Source organism: Chelonoidis abingdonii, chromosome 1 (assembly GCF_003597395.2).
Source record: "Chelonoidis abingdonii isolate Lonesome George chromosome 1, CheloAbing_2.0, whole genome shotgun sequence".
Lineage (NCBI taxonomy): Eukaryota > Metazoa > Chordata > Testudines > Testudinidae > Chelonoidis > Chelonoidis abingdonii.
Genome location: NC_133769.1, coordinates 181,427,734 through 181,446,674, shown reverse-complemented (window position 1 = coordinate 181,446,674; position 18,941 = coordinate 181,427,734). Strand labels below are relative to the sequence as shown.

The window sequence follows — 18,941 nt, the reverse complement described above, 5'->3', positions numbered from 1 at the left end:
TGAACACACGGATTGGCTGACATGACGGTGTCACTTCCAAAGTAATATAGAAGACAGTGCTTGGTGTCCAATATACATGCAGTACCAAAAATTCAAGTAATTGATGGATAGTCCTTGATAGCTGATAAATGGTGTATCCCACTGCTCATCTATCTCTAATGCTATTGTCTGAGTGTTTTATATGCTACACTATATGTAACATATAACTGATACAGTTTGTTGATTTGGATCCAATAGGCCGGAACCAGTATTGTGGACAAAGGATGGAGGAGAACTACCAGATCCAGAGAGAATGGTTGTCAATGGTAGGGACCTAAGAATTAGTTTCCTAAACAAAACGGACAATGGTACATATCGATGTGAAGCAACAAACCCTATTGGCCAAAACAGCACAGAGTATGTCCTGATTGTACATGGTGAGTACATCTCTTTAAATTGAGTAAGGGAGAGTACCTTGATTAATATTAGAAATTTTTGTTTCAACCAACTATAAGCAAGTGATTAAGAATACATGAAAGAATGACAAGAAAAAATTAAAAGAGCAATTATTCTTTTCAGAGCGCCATCTACTAATAAGCAACAGGCTGACTTCCCTTTATTAGTAGGTGTCTAATAAATTTTGAACATCATATATCTTTCAAATATGTGTGGAGAACCCCTTGCTAATTAAGCAATGGGCAAAAATGTCTTTGAGAGTATACTGGGAACTGTTTTATACCTAATTGCATCCATAAAACATGGTGTTTAAATATAACTGGCTATGAGTGGATAGGTCACATATAAACCAAAACCAAGAAGTACAAGGCAGTTGCTATTTATTTTATAAACCTTTCAAGACAGAATACTAAAAATAAAGTATAGCGTAGTGCAGAGCACTCTCAAATCCCGATGTAAGATGAAGGTCTTGCATCATCGCAGAGAGTCAGGCCCTATGTTAAAATCACCCCCCAAATTGTCTAGTATCACAAGTTCATAATACTTATTTAATAAAATAGCCTGGTTCTCACTTAATTATGATTGCTTTATTTTGCCTGATTTGTCTTGATGCTTCATGTCAAAAGAATAAAGGCTTAATATTAAGTGTGAAATAGCTTGACAAAAGTACAGTAGACGCCAGTACAAGAGTCAGCATTTGGCAGCTGTTACCACACCGTTACCACAGATTTCCATCATTTAAATCTGTTACTTCAGACAATCCTGTGTGGTAACTGCTGGAAAATGGTGACTCCTACAGTCTGGATGTGAATCCAGATCTCAGAGATGAGATGAGTCCATTAACTCCATTGCAACACCTGTTGCAATCCTTTTTTTTCCTAGTTTTTATACATGGGCAACTTTTTAAGAACCACCGCAGAATACAAGGAAATACTTTTTAAGGTGAGTCTCAGACTGTAAAAGACATGAGAAATATGAAGTCTATTTCCTCCTAATAAATCCTTCAAGTGGAACAAATATATATGTTACCTTGGTGTTTGCAAGCTAGCCAACAGCATGATTCACTTGAAGTGCCAAATTACCTTTAGCTAAGTTTGGCAGTTAACATATTTATAATAAATATTTCTCTAAGCATTTTGTAATTAGTCATTTTCTGTCTCCATTGTTGAACTAAAAGTTATCAAAACACCCCCTGGATTAATACTATTCATGCTTCTGAAGTTCATCATTAGTTTACCTAGTAATGATGGGCTCTTTAGACCACTGAGACTTCACTGCTGAGAATTACTATGTTTAAAAAAAAACAAAACAAACAAAAACAACCCCCTTTCAAACCTCCACTTATGTTGATTAGCACAAAATATTTCCCCTTTTAAATCCTGTAGGGAATGGTTTATTAGTTGTTGGCTGCATACACAAAGTGTTAATGTCTCTCTTTGATGGACTGACAGTTTTCCAAAACCCACCAACTGTTGAAATCTGAGTGGTCTCTGTATTTTGTCAGAGGTATTAAAATGATAATTTGGGAGAAGTTGACCCTTTTTACCTCTTACATCATGGTTACTTTTACATCAGCTCTGGCCATTTAATATACCTATAAGGAAGAATATTTGAGGATCAGCTGTCCTGTGTCTTTCACTTCCAATCAGTTGCATGCACCCTATTGATCTGATTACAACTTGATGGCAGTCTCTGAAATACTTCATTATCAAAATGCCATTCTGCTGTGTGTGACAGCACATTATGCATATTATCTCGTTTAACTTTAACATTGCTGACAATATCTCTTATGGATATTGGAGCTTTCCCTAATTGCATTCATGCAAATCTAGCATTAGAACTACAGAAGGTTATTTGGCTTCCTAGAACTCAGTAACATTGGAAGTTGTCTGAACGAGGATGAAATGATCCTTGCTATTAATAACTTATTCCATACTGGAGTTATAAAGCCACTACTGTGAATGAGAGGTTGGGATTAATTATTTAATTATAGGTATAGTGTAATTAGTTTATACAGATCAACTTGGGAAACCACTTGTCCCCTCTTTTTATCGTTGTCTCAAACCGATCAGCTCATCCAAAACTTCCTTTCTTTTCTGTTTGAAAACTGATGAAAAGCAGTTTTGGTATCCTGCAGCCAGGTTGTCTTATTGAATAGAGGACATATTTTCCCTTTAATTTTATATTACTAAATAGATTTGTAGCACTCTCTGACTTCTCTTCACACCGTTTCCTGTAGCTAAGATGGTGACACCAAAATGTGTGTCCCTTTTCTTTATTATGGCTTACATACCATTATATAGTCATGCATTCTGACCTACTCATCTTTCATTTCTTATACATAACAGTGCCAAATTTAATATGGCATGGACTAAAGCCACATGGGAAGGGAGTTTCCACAAAGAAGCCCTCACAGAAATTTCCCCATATTGTCTGGTCATGGAGGCAACATTCCAGAAAAGGGGAATGTAGCAAACCCACAAGCAATCATTCAGATAGCTGTGCTACTTCCGCTCTACTCTAGCCACCAGCAGCACCCGATTGGCAGTGCAACTTCATTGAAACCAAGCTACAAGTGACTTTGTCATAGGCCTGGTCTACACTATACTGTTAAACGGATTTTAACAGCGTTAAATCGATTTAACGCTACACCCGTCCACACTATACTGCTCTTTATATCGATTTAAAGGGCTCTTTAATTTGATTTCTGTACTCCTACAAAACGAGAGGAGTGATGCTAAAATCGATATTACTATATCGGAATAGTGTTAGTGTGGACAGAAATCGACATTATTGGCCTCATTATTTTACAGTAGCTACCCACAGTGCACCACTCCAGAAATCGATGCCTAGCCTCGGACCATTGGACGCACACCACCGAATTAATGTGCCTAGTGTGGACGCGCACAATCGACTTTATAATATCTGTTTTATAAAATCGGTTTAAGCTAATTCAAATTTATCCTGTAGTGTAGACGTAGCCATAGAAGCCTCTAGGACCGCAGGGTGAGATTGTTGGTTGTGTGTGAAAGATAATACCACTATGAGGACTGTATTAACTTTTCCAGATAAGCACTGTGGGGCTGGATAGAGAACAGTGGGCATCCCAGCCCTCAACGTTCCCACTTCTCCCCCGACTCTCTTAGTCTATGCCACCAGATCAAAATGGAGAATTATGCCACTAAGGCAGTTGAGGCCCCCTTCTGTGTGTGGAAGTTCTCCTTCATGCACAGAGCAGTAGAAGGGAAAGCATGATCTCGCACACAGTAGTTTTGTATTTAATTTTTACCATATAAGATTTTTTCCTCCTTGTTTGTCTTATTTTTTCTCTTTTGACAGAATTTGTCTTTCTGCTTTTTTATCAAGTTTCTCATACTTGCCCACCCTCCCTGTTTTTGTTTTTTTTTACAATTAACACGTCTCTCAGTGGGACCCTATCCACTAATTCGCTCAATTTTCCTAAGTTATCTTCATAACACAGAAGAGATTTAGAAAGCTTGCCTAAAAGTGAAAATGTGTAGTTTATCATAATTAGAGATTAAGGGTAAGCAAAGTGTTTATACATATTAATTATACAAACAAAGCAAGGAGCATATGATGCCTTTAATTGGGCCAACTTAGACATAAAATTATATAGAAGAGTGATCACTTCTTCCCATTGCAGATGAAGATGAGGTAATAGTGTTATGATGTTGGCTGATGGTAGTTTAAATAAATATAGCTATACACAGATTAACAGCAGTTTGTTATGGTTAGTATCTACTAACAAGTCTTTTTGTTTCATTTTTTTCACTATAAAGGAATCTTGTTTTAGAAAACGTGAATGTATTTAACTATGAAATGGGTCTGTGCTGCTTTGCTGAAGAAATACAGCTACTACTTTCATTTTTCTTTTATCAAGAAAACACTCAAACTGGAAGGTGTACACAAAATGAGAGTTTATAAACAGCAGTGCAAAGGGAAGATACGTTTTTCACTCAAACATTTGTCTCCTGCAGTAATGAAGGCCAAATTCTAATACCTGTAGCTGTTGTCATTTCTGCATTCTAATATATTATTTTGGTGTAGTAGAAGTTCACGTTCTGGTAAGATCTATTATACCCCATCTATAGTGACGGACTCTAGACAGCAGAATTTGTGCTTTTTCTCTCCTTGACTTTATTGAGAATTTTTGGTTACCTATGACCAAATACTTGTTATTAATCACCAGTTTACAGAACAAACTACCAAAATCATGCCTTCAACTCAAAAACATATTTTCTACTTGGCAAGCTAAAGTAAAAAGCTCCATTAATTTGGCTGAAGTTGAGACCTGAACAAGTCTGTCGTAATCAAGCTAAAGACACAGTTGTTACATATGGACAAATCAATCACTAAAGACTTGGTTCATCCTCGAGTTCAGCACATAATATCAGGGATGACAGAAATTCAAATTAGCGATGGAGTATCCACCAATATGAACAATAAAATGAGATATGAGGCCTGAATTCAGTGTAGCATTTTATTGACAGACAAATGTCAAGATAAACTCTTTATTAAGAGCAGGAATTATGAACAAAATATGGTAAAAACTTTCCACTACTCTGTGTAGTTGCAGCCTGGGACTGCCCTGTCCTGGGTTTCTTGTTTCTACCACAGTAGGATGTGTGTCACCAGTAACCAAAGACTGAATGTCCAGAAAGTATGGCATCTCTACAGTTTTTGGAGGATTTACGGTATACCATACTCAGGATCATAATCTCCAAAAACATCTCTCCTCACTGGAAAGCTGAAATAGAAGCTCCACTAGGTCAGGTAGTAATGAAAATTCCTCATCTGTAAACAATTCCTTTATATTTCAACAGAGGTCCCTAGTAAAGCAATGCCTTGAAGTAACTTACAAATTATCATGGGTTTTTACTTAATATCACAAGATACCATGTGATACATTAGATTCACTGTATCTGTACATTAGATTCACTGAGACAAGTGGAGTTACTGTACATCATGTATCTTATGATGTTGCAAGGTAATGTGGAAGTTACCTTGAGTCACTCCTGGTCATGGACAATTAATTTCATCAGCAAATACAATATAAGTAGTGGAAAGAGCTAGTCCTGGTAATTTGAAGGCTTTTTCCTGGACAGTTAGCTTGGATTAACTTGAGCATCCCATTTTTTTCTACTCTTCTTCTGGGGTAGACAACACTTGATGCTAGAAAGAGCAATCAAATCAATGTGAGTCACACCCTCTCATTAACATTTCAAATTTAACTCTATTTTCCAACCTCCATCATCTCCCTTCCCTCCTTTTGCCATCACTGTTGACAATTTGACTGGCATCCATGCTTCCTTCTCATCTGGGCTTTTGCAAACCCATCACGCCTCTGCCTGCCTGTCTGCTTTCTATCGAAAGTTTTCTTAGAATTAATACATCCCTACAGAACTTTTCCATCCCCTTAAATGAGCATTTTCAAACAGAAAAGTGTAAAATACCTTCAGAAATATTCAACATGCTGTAGTTCACACACAATTATTTCTTGCTTTAGTACTACTGTAACCTCTTCCTCTCCAGCCTCTCTGCTTCACTTGTCCTATCCCCAGTCCATCCAGCACACTGGAGTTAGCTATTTAGGGTATGTCCACATAACATTTTGAAGCCCATGGGAGTAAGCCTTTCAGTCCAGGTCAAGAGATCTGGGTTAGCGGGACTCACGCTAACTCTCTAAAAATAACTGTGTAGACAGCACTTTGAAGTTGCTCTAGTCCAAACCGCAACTTCAAAGCCCTGTCCACAGAGCTATTCTTAGAGTACCGAGATGAGTGTGTCAGCCAAGACTGGGAGGCTCCCTGCCCACAGACTTCAGAATGCTGCATAGCCATACCCCAATTCCGATATTGCCGTGACCACGTCATCCATTTCCTCAAAGCCTTTCATCGGTTCATTGTTTCATTTCATTTACTATTTAAACTGTTCTCCCTCACCTGTGAGAGTGCACAGTTCTGCCTTTGCCTGTATCTCAGCACTTGCATGCACCCATTCTTTCTCTTTCATGCCTGGATCTCTGGTCATTTTACTCAGCTGGAGCACTCACATTATTGAAGTGCACCAAGCATCTTCACTCTTCTAATTTGTCTTCAAAACTCACACTGGTTCACCTTCTGCAGCCAAGCTCCATTCCAGTGCCATCCATTCTTTCTCACATGCTCAACTTTATCTTTAAATAATTTAAAATTCTGATCTAACCAGAGACATACACAACCAAGCTGCATTATCTTTATTTGTTGTAACCTCCTTTTTTTGTCTGTCATCCCCTGTTGTCATCCCTCATTGTATCATATTTAATCTCCATTCTAAAATCCTTTTAGAGGGACCTCTGCCTTTTCACACTTTTGTAAAAGCACTAAGCACACCTACAGTGCTCCAATGATTATTGGAACAATTTAAAATAAGGTTAAAAAGTGGGACAATGCTTTGAGAAGAGGTAAAATTTCATACTATAATTGGTCTTATCAAATGGGAAGTAGACCTACTGCTCTGCAAGTATTTTCACTCCAGCACTCTAATTAATCCCGTGCACTGCTTTTGAGCATCTTTTCTTTGCAAAGGTCTCTCAAAGATAAACAGACAAAATATCCACTGCAAGAGAAAAAGAAGAGAAAGAGAGACAGCAATATGGAGCAGCAGGTCTCATTATAATGAAGTAACCCTACAATTGGTGTTCACATTTCTCAGTGAGAGCTTCCAGACGTTGAGCTAGTTGGTCAAACTCTAAAACAGCCTACTAGTTAAACATTTAATTTACAGACATGACCAGCTGTAGGGAGCTGCAGTGCCTTATCCTTTCAATGAACACATGCTTTGACTTCTGAAAAGAGAAGTAGAATTGGGCATTGGTATTATGGAGTGGTAATAACCTCTCCATAATTAAAAGTTTGAAACTGAGTTTTTTATTATAATCCCATCTTGGCCCCCTGCATCTATAAATCATACATAAAAAAATATCCACCTCAAAAGATAGTGTATGTCTGGGGCTGAGGATGTGTGTGTGTCTGTGTGTGTACATATATATCTATATATCTATCTATATATATATAGATAGATAAAAAAAAATTCCCCTCACACCCCTATGGGTGGTATGTGTCTTCCTCAACCTCGGGTCCTCTACCAGAGGCCTGGGAGTTTGAGGGTTCTGCGCAGTATCTTAGCTGTTCCTAGCACTGCACTCTTCTGGACAGAGAGCTCTGATGTTGTTCCTGGGCTTCTTTGGACCACTTCACCCAGCTTAGGAGTCACAGCCCGAGTGCTCCTACCACCACTGGACCACTTGGCCTTCACTTTCCACATCCTCTCTAGTTCCTCTTTCAGGCCTGGACTTCTCCAGCTTCTCATATTCCTTCTTCCTTATGTTGCTGTCACTTGGCACTGCTATATCTATCACCACCGCTGTCTTCTGGTCCTTGTCTATTACCACGATGTCTGGTTGATGGCCAGTACCTGTGTCCATCTGGATCTGGAGTCCCACAGATCTTAGCCCTTATCCACACACTTCTGTGGAAATCTCCATCTGGTCTGGGAGGGTCTAGCCCATACGTTGTGCAGATGTTCCTGTACACAATGCCAGCCACTTGTTGTGCCGTTCAGTGTATGCTGTTCTTGCCTGCATCTTCCATCTTGCCACTATGTGTTGGACTGTCTCTGAGGCCTCTCTGCACAGTCTGCACCTTGGGTCCTCTCTAGTGTGGTAGACCCCTGCTTCAATGGATCTGGTGCTCAGTGCCTGTCCTGTGCTGCTATGATCAGTGCCTCAGTGCTGTCTTTATCCAGCCCTTTCCAGCCACTGGTAGGATTCCCAGTGTCAGCACCTCAGCTGTCTGTCGATGGTACATCCCATGCAGGGTCTTGTCTTGCCATGGCATCTTCTGCTTAGTCTTCCTCCCATGTCTGCTGCTGCCTCAGGCATTCTCTCAGCAGCTCATCTTTGGGGGCCATCTTATTGATGTACTCCTGATGTTCCGGGTTTGTCCAGGACAGTGGCTTTGACGCTCACCAAGCCGCGCCACCTTCTTTCTGGCTGGTATACAGTCTCTGGGTGTTGGACTTGGGGTGGAAACCTCCGTGCATTGTGAGGAGCTTCCGGGTCTTCACATCGGCAGCTTCCATGTCCTCCTTTGGCCAGCTCCACTATACCGGCAGGGCGTATCCGTGATGGCGTGGATCTTGTTCTTCCCACTGAGATGTGTCTTCAGGACCTGTCTTATCCTTTGGTGATACTTGGATGTTGCTGTTTCCTTGCCTCCTCATCGTGGTTTCATGGACTGTGGACGCCAAGGTACTGTTAACTGGTCTGTGATGTCTGCTATTGGCCGCGTGGTAGTTCCACCCATCAGTCTTGACTACCTTCCCTCTCTTCACTACCATCGGCCACACTTCTCCAGTCCGAATGACATCCCGATATCTCACTGTAGATCTGCGTCAGGTGATTAGCGAGTCAAGTCTCGTTCATTCTTGCATACAGCTTGATGTCATCCATGTAGAGGAGGTGGCTGATGGTAGTTCCACTCCTGAACCTGTACCCGTATCCAGTCGTTGTGTATTATTTGCTTTAAGTGCAGAACGCACGGGGACAGTGCATCCCTTAGTATATGCCGCACTTGATGGCCACTTGTGCAAGCTGCCTTGAGTTGACTTCCAGTGTTGTCTTCCATAGTCCCATTGAGTTCTGTGAGGAAGGTCCTTAGTGTCTGTTGACTTTGTATAGCGCCAGACATTCAATGATCCACGTGTGCGTCATTGAGTCGTAGGCTTTCCTGTAGTCAATCCAGGCTGTGCTCAGATTGGGCTGTCTAGACCTTGAGTCTTGGGCGACTGATCTATCTATGAGCAACTGGTGTTGTTCCAATGCCTTCTGAGCTGTGCTCATGTACTGGCCCATATGGTCCTGTAGCTTGGGGCTATGATGCTGATAGGACTTTCCATGTGTGTGGGGGGGCAGGTTATTGGCCGGTTCTGTCCCCTGCAGGGGTCTTCATGATCAGCACTGTCCTCCTTGTGTTAGCCAGTTTGGGTGGGAGCCTGCTGCTAGCAGCTGGTTCATCTGTGCTGCTAGGCGTTCATGCACTGCTGTTAGTTTCTTTAGCCAGTAGGTGGATCATGTCTGGTCCAGGTGCTGTCCAGCTCTTCATGTTTTGACCCACATGCTGATGTCTTCTACTGTGATGGTGACTGGTTTCTGTTCTGGGAGATTGCTGTGTCTGTTCTCAGGTCCTGCAGCCACTTTGCACTGGTGTTGATGAGTCTTCTCTTTCTCCCATATGTTCTTCCAGTACTGTTCAGTTCTGCTGCTGACGGCTCTGCTTGTTATTGCAGTGCAGTTGGGAGTACACCTTGGATGGTTCTTTGGAGAACAGGGCATTACTTTTTTGGCCTCTGCTTCTCTAGTGTATCTCCTTAGCCTGGTAACCTTTGTTTAGCAGTCTCTAGGGCTTCAGATGGAGTCAGGCCTTGTATTTTTTTTCAGTAGCTAAGTCTTATCCTTAATCTCTACACCTTCTGTAGTTCCACCAGCTGACTAACTTCTCTCTGAGTCGCCTTTGATCTTATCCTCCAATCTCATTTTCCAGGGTGGGTACTACTGTTGTTCTTTCTTTATCGTGTAGCCAAGCATCTCCAGGATTACAGAGGCGGTAGCGTATAACAGTTCATTGGTTTGAGTTATGGGGGTAGTAGGGTTGTCATGAGGGCTCTATTGCTTTCTAACATACTATCTGATGGTACTTCTCCACTGAGCCTTGGTAATTGGTCTCGAGGATTGACTGTAGCTAGTTTTCCATAATTTTATGCCTATATCAGCTGCTGTGCTTGCATGGAGGGGGTGCAGTGAAGTTTAGCTTCAGTGTGGGCTGCACATCCACCTGTGTCTTCAGTCTTCTTTGACTCTGGATGTAAAGTGGAGTTTATCTATTCTCAGCTGTGAGGCAGCTTCTCTTTACTATGTTGAGCATTGGGATATTAGGTGTTTCTCGTAAAATGTGAATTAGGTCTTTTGTCCATGCATAGTCCCTCATATGTTTCATATGTCCCCCTCATTAGGCTACTGTTGCAGTAGCATTCCATCAATCAGGTTCTCTTGTGCTCGTCCATGAAGGTTTGTTCCAGAGCCCACTTATCGTCAGATTGTCCTGGTTCTCAACATCTGGCACGGACCTTTTATCCGGTGACGTCCGAGCTGCATGACTCTCCTAGTGTCGTGTCACTCATATTTGAGGTAGGCAGGTGAAGCATTAGGGGGTCTTTTGCCCAAGGACCCTATGAAAGTTGGGTACCACCAGGATTTGAACCGCGAGTCTCTGTATTAAAGGGCGGTCTCCATACAAACGAACAGTGCTCTTAACCAACTACGTCTCCAGTCACATATATTATATATACACATATATATATATCCAGTCACATATATATATATATAAACATCCAAATTGAATTGAAGTGGACAAAGGTTCTTCAAATTTGTCTCCTAAAAGAGAGAATTCACCAATTTCAAAAGTCTGTTTGTTTGTATTGTACCGCGCCACCCCAAAAAATGTTGATTATTACTCTCAATTATTAAGATTTAATATAATGGTTCATCAGACTGATGAGGTTTAAATAGGCGGACACTCATGTTTTCATATGAAAAAAAAAAGATTGCTCTCCAGACTAAGGGGATCCTGGCTTCTGTCCTTAGGAGAACCAGAAAAATAAGGAAGGAAAGATATTCTACCCTATATGTGCTGCTCCATTCGTCTTTGATTTCCTCCCTCCCCCAAACACAGACACGAACTTCATAAAATCTACGAAGAGGGTTTTCTTCTTCTGCACCAACTCCAACATCTTCGGAGAGGTTCTACTCCTGAAAGATATCAGAATGCAGCCACAAGGAGGGTATGAGTAGGGTTGCCAACCCTCATGGTTTCACCTGGAATCTTTTGGAATTCGGTCTTATTTCCTGGAGGCTACTGAAGCCCAACCAGGAGATTTTAAGTGCTAAAAGTCTGCAATGCAATGGGCTAGGCAGACTCCCTGTGTGCCGTGGCCCATGATGCTCATGGAAGGGCCAGGCACATCCTTGTGCTTGGGGAGGGGTCCTCTGTGCGCCACCCCAAGCACAGAACTCCGCAGTTCCATGCCAGAATCTGCAGCCAATGGGAGCTGTGGGGATAGTTGCCTGTGAGTGTGGGCAGCACATGGAGAGCCTGCTCCCACCCTGCTGCACTGTTACCTGGAGCTCCCTGAGGTTAAGTGCCACCCGTCTGGAGCCGCATCCCAAACCTCCTCCCGCACCCCAACCCCTGCCCCGCAGAGCCTGACCCAAAACTCCTCCAGGAACACCCTGCCGCACCCAAACTCCCTCCCGGAGCCCGCACCACTCACCCCATCCTGCACACCAACCCTGCCCCAGCCCAGAGCCTGCACCCAAACTCCCTCCCAGAACCCACACTTCCTCCTGCACCCAAACTACCTTCTGGAGCCTGCACCCCTCACTCCTCTCACCCTGACCCCCTGTCCCAGCCATGAGCTCCTTCCCGCACCCAAACTCCCTTCCAGAGCCTGCACGTTGCACGCCTCCTGTACCCCAACCCCCTGCTCCAGCCTAGTGAGGGTGGGGGAGAATGAGCGATGGAGGGAGAGGGGATGTAGTGAATGGGGGTCAGAGCATCTGAGAAGGGGTGGGGAAGGGGCATGGCCTTGAGGAAGGGACAGGAAAAGGCTGGGGCAAGGGTGTTTGTGTTTGTGCAATTAGACAGTTGGCAACCCTAGGTTTGGGGAACATTTCCTAGCCTCATTAGGACTGTTATAAAAATGAAGCACTTTCTTGTAAGTCATAGTAAATGTTGCAGGTGGATCATAATGTTTTAAGTGTTTATTATTTTTCAAGAACATCAATATTAAAAAAAAACAATAAACGCAGGAAATCCAGGGCCGAGGTTGTACTTCCACAAGAGTCTTTGTGTCTCGTTCGCATTGCATAATATTGTTTCAGCACTTTGGCTAAGGAAATCTGTGTTTGGCTGGCCGTTTTTAAGACAGTTCTGATGAAACTGTTGACTTAATTTTATGTGTGAACTGTCCAGGAGTTGGTGAACAGTCAGTTGTCAGTCTTCAGCTGTGGACATTGCAAATTTTAACATGTTACATACAAAGGGATGACACTACAACCTATTTCTATCTTAATATATGAGATAGTCATGCATTTATTTATACAGATCTGGAGTTTTAAAAAATAGTGTTAATAATATGACATGCTGTCAAGGTCTTATTCCCACTTTGAACTTTAGTGTCCAGAAAGTGGGGACCTGCATGTACCCCTCTAAACTTAATTCCTAGTTTAGATCTGATAATGCTGCCACCAACCAAAATATAGTGGTTGGTACACTTTCTGTCCCTCAAAAACCTTCCCTGGGGAACCCAAGACCCAAATCCCTTGGGTCTTAAAACAGAGAGAAATAAACCATTCCCCCTCCTTCTTGCTCCCTCCTAGACTTTCCCTGAGAGATCACTGATCCAAACTCCTTGGATCCTAAAACAGAGAGGAATTAACCTGCCCCCCCCCCCATTTTCTCCCCCCACCACTCCCTGGTGAGTTCAGACTCAATCCCTTTGTCTTACACAAGGAAAAAAATCAGATCCTTAAAAAAAGAAAGCTTTTAATTAAAGAAAGAAAAAAGTAAAAATTATCTCTGTAAAATCAAAATGGAAAATGTTTACAGGGTCTAAGCTTTACGTAGACTAGAGGGACTCCCTCCCCCCTAGCTTAAGATACAAGTTACAGCAAACAGAGGTAAAATATCCTTCCAGCAAAATACACATTTGCAAATAAAGAAAACAAACATAAAGACTAATCCGCCTTCTATCTAGCACTTATATTTTTGAACATGAGAGACTGTTTCAGAAAGATTGGAGAAATCTGGTTGCATGTCTGGCCCTTCTTAACTCCAAGAGGGAACAAAGAACAACCCAAAAAGTACAAACAAAGACTTCCCTCCACCAATATTTGAAAGTATCTTGTCCCCCGATTGGTTCTTTGGTCAGATGTCAGCCAGGTTCACTGAGCTTGAAAACCCTTTACAGGTAAAAGAGACATTGACTCTTAACTATCTGTTTATGACACATGCCAAAATGTATAATTTGTTAATTAAGAATATGTGATAGTTCTGCATTTGAACCTACTGTGTAATGCCTTAAAGAGGAGCAGAACGCATGCTCACTTTGAATAGAAAGTATCTTTCTCCATGTCCACAGTCACTGAACATATAAAGCTGGTATTTTGGATGTGAATGTTGAAAGTGAATCTACAATGGTGTGTTTCTGGAAATTACTACTGTGCAGATAGTTCAGTTCTTAATGTAGCATTTCAACCACTTTACTTGTACTTCTTGATGTCTTGTTAATAGTGTGCAATGCAATGCTGTGTGTGTTATTGTTCTTTTTGTTCCAAGTATGAGTTTGGCTTTTTTTGACTCTTTATTGAAGCAGAGTTCAGGTAATAGAGTCAAATTTTCCAAAGCATGTAGGTGTGTTTTTTTTATTTTACTCATAGTTATTTTACTCTGACTTGCTGTTGAGGTACAACCTAAACTCTGAATTTTCTGTCTAATTTTTTTCTTAATGCTAGGGGTTTTGAAATATAATGTAAACTAAAAACTTTGATGTGTCTGCAGCCTTAACTTCACTTTAATAAAGCTATTGTGTCAAAATTGGACTTCAAAATTACCTAGGTTAGTAAAATCATATATAATACTATACATGTTAAATGCCAGGTTAACTTCCATTATTTTGGAATTTATTTGTATTGAGGATGACATGAATGCTGAAAACTGTTGCAGCACCATTCAGTTAAAACAGATGAAAAAGTTAAAGCTAATGATGCCCCATTTCCTACAAGGTGATTTATTATCTGTATAGAATAAAAACTATAAAGGGGTTATGATAATTACTCTGTAATCTTGGGCATTTTTAAGTAATTGGAGCATTGTCTTCTTTTATGAGCAATATACAAGTAAAATTTAGGATGCATTGCTGTCAGTAGAGTATACTGACATGCTATTTTAATAGCTAAGATTTCAATTGATCTTAGCTTGGTCCTACATCAGCAACATATTGTTCTGCCAACTGGGGATGCAAAGTTCAGGAATGCCAGGCAGATCTTTGGTTCTAAGCAAGAAGAGCTGCTATCTTAACTCTATAGAGGTAATGTATTATAATTTGAGTAAAGGGGAGTGAGCATAACTTCTGCAAAACTAGTAATACATCTCTGACTGACAGCTATAAAAAACCATCAGGTATGTGATCCAGGGTCCCTCTCATAGCTCTCCTATGAGTCAAGATCAGAACAGAAGGGAAAAGGCAATAAGAGTGAAATACCCACCTTTGGGATTTGCTTATGACAATCTATTACCACCACATTACCAATACAAGAAATAGTAATGAATGTTAGTTGTAGTTATTAGGCTTTTTAGTGCTAGTATTACTAACTGTTAGTTTTTGTCAAGTCTAGCTTAGGCAGATATACAGCTATATTTTGTATATGACATAAAGCGAAAAATATCATTTTAAATGTCTTCATTTGGTTTTCTTTGGATGTAATAAATATAAGGAGAACTGATCAACAATATATACTGTAATGTTTCATATGATACTTCTTTAAAAAAAAAAGGTCAGAATTTTGTCACAGCCTGCTTTGAATATTTTAAAATCATTTGATGTATATTTTATTTACATTTATTTATATTATAGACTTTTATTTTACTTTGCGTGTGTGTTGCTGGCTTTTTTTCATGGGGGACATGGTGGTTCCTAGTTTACTAGTGGTAACTTTTCATAAAGTTGATTATAACTCTTCATAATTAATAATTCATTTTTACTCTTCAGATAGAATTTGAAATCTTAAAACTTAGGACAGTTTTAGTATAGAACATGGCAGAAGGCATCCAAAACCATAATTTGTAACTTAGCAAAAAACAATTTATTTTTGAAAATAACAGAGCACTACATTTATGCAGTATTAACAACTTTTTAGACCAGTGTGATTTAAAACCTACCACATATTATAAGTGAAGCTGATACTGATGTATGTGACTACGGTTGTTTAACTCTTTCTTTTCTAATCCCGTATTTTCAGTTGCTTAGAATTTTGCAAACTTTAATTTGGGCTGGATTTTTCATACTTGGTCTGTGTTTCAAGCTATTGTTTTGGTTCTTAAGTTTCAGCAAAAATGGCTTAGCCGTTTCCAAGAACAGGTTTGGGAAAAATATGTAGTTATGGCTATGTTTAGAAAAAAATCCAACCAATTTTTGAAGAGCAGTAACAGTTCCATCATTTGGGACAGGAGCTTGAAATCTGGCAGGAAGATAATACTGGTGTCAGAGCATCTTTTGTTCTCCATTTGAAAATTGACTCGGATTTGGTGAAGTTTTAACCTCTGAAAATTTTCATTTACACACACTTAGTATAATTTATTAGAGATGTCCTGCTAAAATCTATGAATATTCCATCTGAACTAAGCATGCTCCCAGTCCCACTGAGTTTTCATGTGCACTACACATGCTCCAGGCTTCTCCAAATGGGACACAGCAACAGTATAGGAAGGAGTACTGGGATCAGAGCCTGGAGAACATCATGAGTCTCTGCTCTAGAATTCGATGGTATCAATAATTCTGCACATTTCACAGCCCTTAGTATTGAGCAGGACATTTTACCTCCAGGCTACAGATGGGGTAACCAAGATGTTGCGCAAGGTATCTTCAAGCAGTACAGGAAATAGAACTCTGTTTCTAGGTACTGAGTGTAGGTATTGTTTTTAAACTATTTAATCTATTTTAAATCCAATTGCAGGTTGGCAGATCATTCTCGCAAAGAGAATTATAATTAAAATTAGAATCCCACCCAAATAAGGGGCAATGTGTAGCCGCACTGCTCTAGGAACACGGCAGTAAACAGACTGTGACTCAGAGGATACGATTACACTGTGAACTAGAGGTATGATTCCCTGCTCACATATACATACTCACACTGGCTCTCTTCTTTTTAGGAAGCTAAAAATAATTGTGTAGCTGCAGTAGCATGGGTAGCAGCAGCAGGGACTTGCCATGCTGAATATGTACCCACAGGGTTCAGGTGGGTTTGTACTCAGCATGACTAGCCTATGCAACTGCTGCCTGTGCTACCACAGTTATACTGGTGTGCTAGCTCAGCTGAGAGCTACCGTGCGTATGCAGAAATCACATACTTAGCTCATAGTGAAGCCCTAGCCAGAGTCACACTCTGGTTCTTGCTTCCTCTTTGCTCCAGGATGAGGCTCTACCCACTCGCTGCTCACCAGTGCAGGAAGGGGAATAGCAGCCTGCTGCCGCTGTTCTCCCCTCACTCAGGCTTTGATTATGTGGGTAGCCCTTGCATGGGAGCAAGGGGACTTTTTACATTGCCTTACTCCCCTGCGCAGTCTCACAGAGGTGTTCATGATTGAACCAATAACCAGGTTCCTCACAGCTATGAAGAGAACATGACCTCCTACCATGGAAAGAATTCTAACTTGAAATTGTAATATCTTTCTCCAGATTTTCATAGATGAACCATGGGACTAATCAGCAAAACGTGTTTCAACTTCCTTTCTATTAAAGTCCATTTCTTAATTGCCATGGAGTTTCTGAACCAGTGTCTCTTTTATAGTGTTGGTGTTACACAAAGACACAGTGGTACTTGCAACTGCCCTGACTCTGTCCCAGAGATGCATGCCAACTTTCACAGGTTGCAGGAGTGCCTTCTCCTCCTTTCAAATCTTTCATATGCAAAGGAGAAGAGATGGCATAAGCACAGTGTGAGGAGTGCGGTGAAGGTATATATCAGATGAACAGCTCATAGTAGAAAATTAGGTTGCAAAGAAGAAATGTATTGTCCATATGGTTGAGAGCATGAAGCAGCTAAACATAACATTGGGTGTGTAAAACAGTGCTTTTTGGATGCATACAGGTCCAAAAGTCTATCTCCCAAGCCCATTTCAAAAGATCTGTGGCTACCTCCTGGGCACAAAGAAACTTTAATCACTCCTGAGAAAATCTGCAAGGGAGGTATATAGACTAGTTTCCATACCTTTACCAAGCATGACAAGATAAATCTGGTGGTCTTGGGAGATGCATCTGTTCTCAGAGGGACGCTCAAAGCTGTTGTAGGCCAGTAGGGATTTGTCTTCTCTTAAAAGGCTTCAGTGGAGGATTCATATTCATATCTATTTTTTCCTTGCTTACCCTGTGCTGACAATCTTTGCTGCTGTTTACTTGCCAAATATATTCAAAGACAAATTGGTTTTACCTACTATTTTCTTTTCTACAAGACATGACATCTGACAACCCAATCGACTTTTTCTCATTTTGGGTGGAAAGAGTTAAAAATAGGAAGGGAGTGGAGAGGGGGAAGAAAGGGTCTGCAAGGAAAATCCTAGTAGGAAATAGATTAGTTTCTTCAGCTCTTTGCTGTGGACCATTGATACTCAGACCTCAGTGGTTCAGGACCCAAATTAATTATCAACATTACCCAAAAAAGCCAAGATTACAGAGTGATTATCATAATCCCTTTATAGTTTTTATTCAGAGTGTGAATTCATTGTTTCATTTACTGTATGTGTGTGTATAACATATATATTCTAACAGCAAAATGACTGACCAAGTATTATTATTTTTCAAATACAATTGATTAATACATACTAAAAGCATCCTGACTGGTCAATATCTTAGACTGGTTAATGATTAAATCTCAGTGTTTTCATATCATGGGCTGCAAAGAGCCGCATAAGACGCATTAAAGAGCTGCTTATGGCTTGCGAGTCTCAGTCTATCACTGCTGTGGATTATTGCTCTGGTGGGCCTTCCTGCCCCCATTTTGTGGCTTCTGTTTCTTTGTTTCTAGTTAGGATTTCTGGAGCTTTCATTATATTATTCTGGGGAGCCATTGTAAGGGGTAGGCATTTGAGAGTTGATCTGCTGCCTGACTGCCAGTTCTGTACTGCTTACATTTCTGATCACCGTTGTGGAGGGTTGCCTGTTATTTTCTATAAAAGAAATTAACAGTTAGGACCAAATTTCTCTTCCAGCATGTGTTGCAGTATTCTGTGGTCAAACCATGGTATTGCAATGCTTGACTGGCTAAAAATATCTAAGGATTATCTGCCTAGTAGTGTGCTGTTTCCATTTAATAAAGTTGTGGCCTTTGTTTTCAGTTCCAACACATCTGTACCATATTTGAGCTTGCAATATACAACAGCATGTTGTATGTGACCTGCATGGTAAAAGGAACATGAGGTTTTCATTTAAGCCGCAATTTTTAATGCATTTTAATTTGCACAACAGAAATGATTTAGAATAGAAAAAAAACACATCTTGAAAATTTGACTATGAAAAAGATAAGACGTTTTTTATCTGGTGGCATGTTGGATTATGCAATGGTATTTTTGTGAGAATTAAGTATGTTCATCTAGTACAGTGTCAACTATTAAGCA

General features: G+C 40.6%; 1 protein-coding gene across 4 annotated transcripts in view; it reads left to right on the top strand.

Moving 5' to 3' along the window:
- CADM2 (cell adhesion molecule 2) overlaps nucleotides 1-18,941 on the top strand; it is a 1,090,305-nt gene that overhangs the window by 998,001 nt on the left and 73,363 nt on the right. For all 4 annotated transcript variants that reach the window (XM_075073095.1, XM_075073090.1, XM_075073093.1 and 1 more), the window contains one exon: nucleotides 238-416. In XM_075073095.1, the coding sequence (XP_074929196.1) occupies nucleotides 238-416 (179 nt within the window). The remainder of the gene's footprint in view (nucleotides 1-237; nucleotides 417-18,941) is intronic.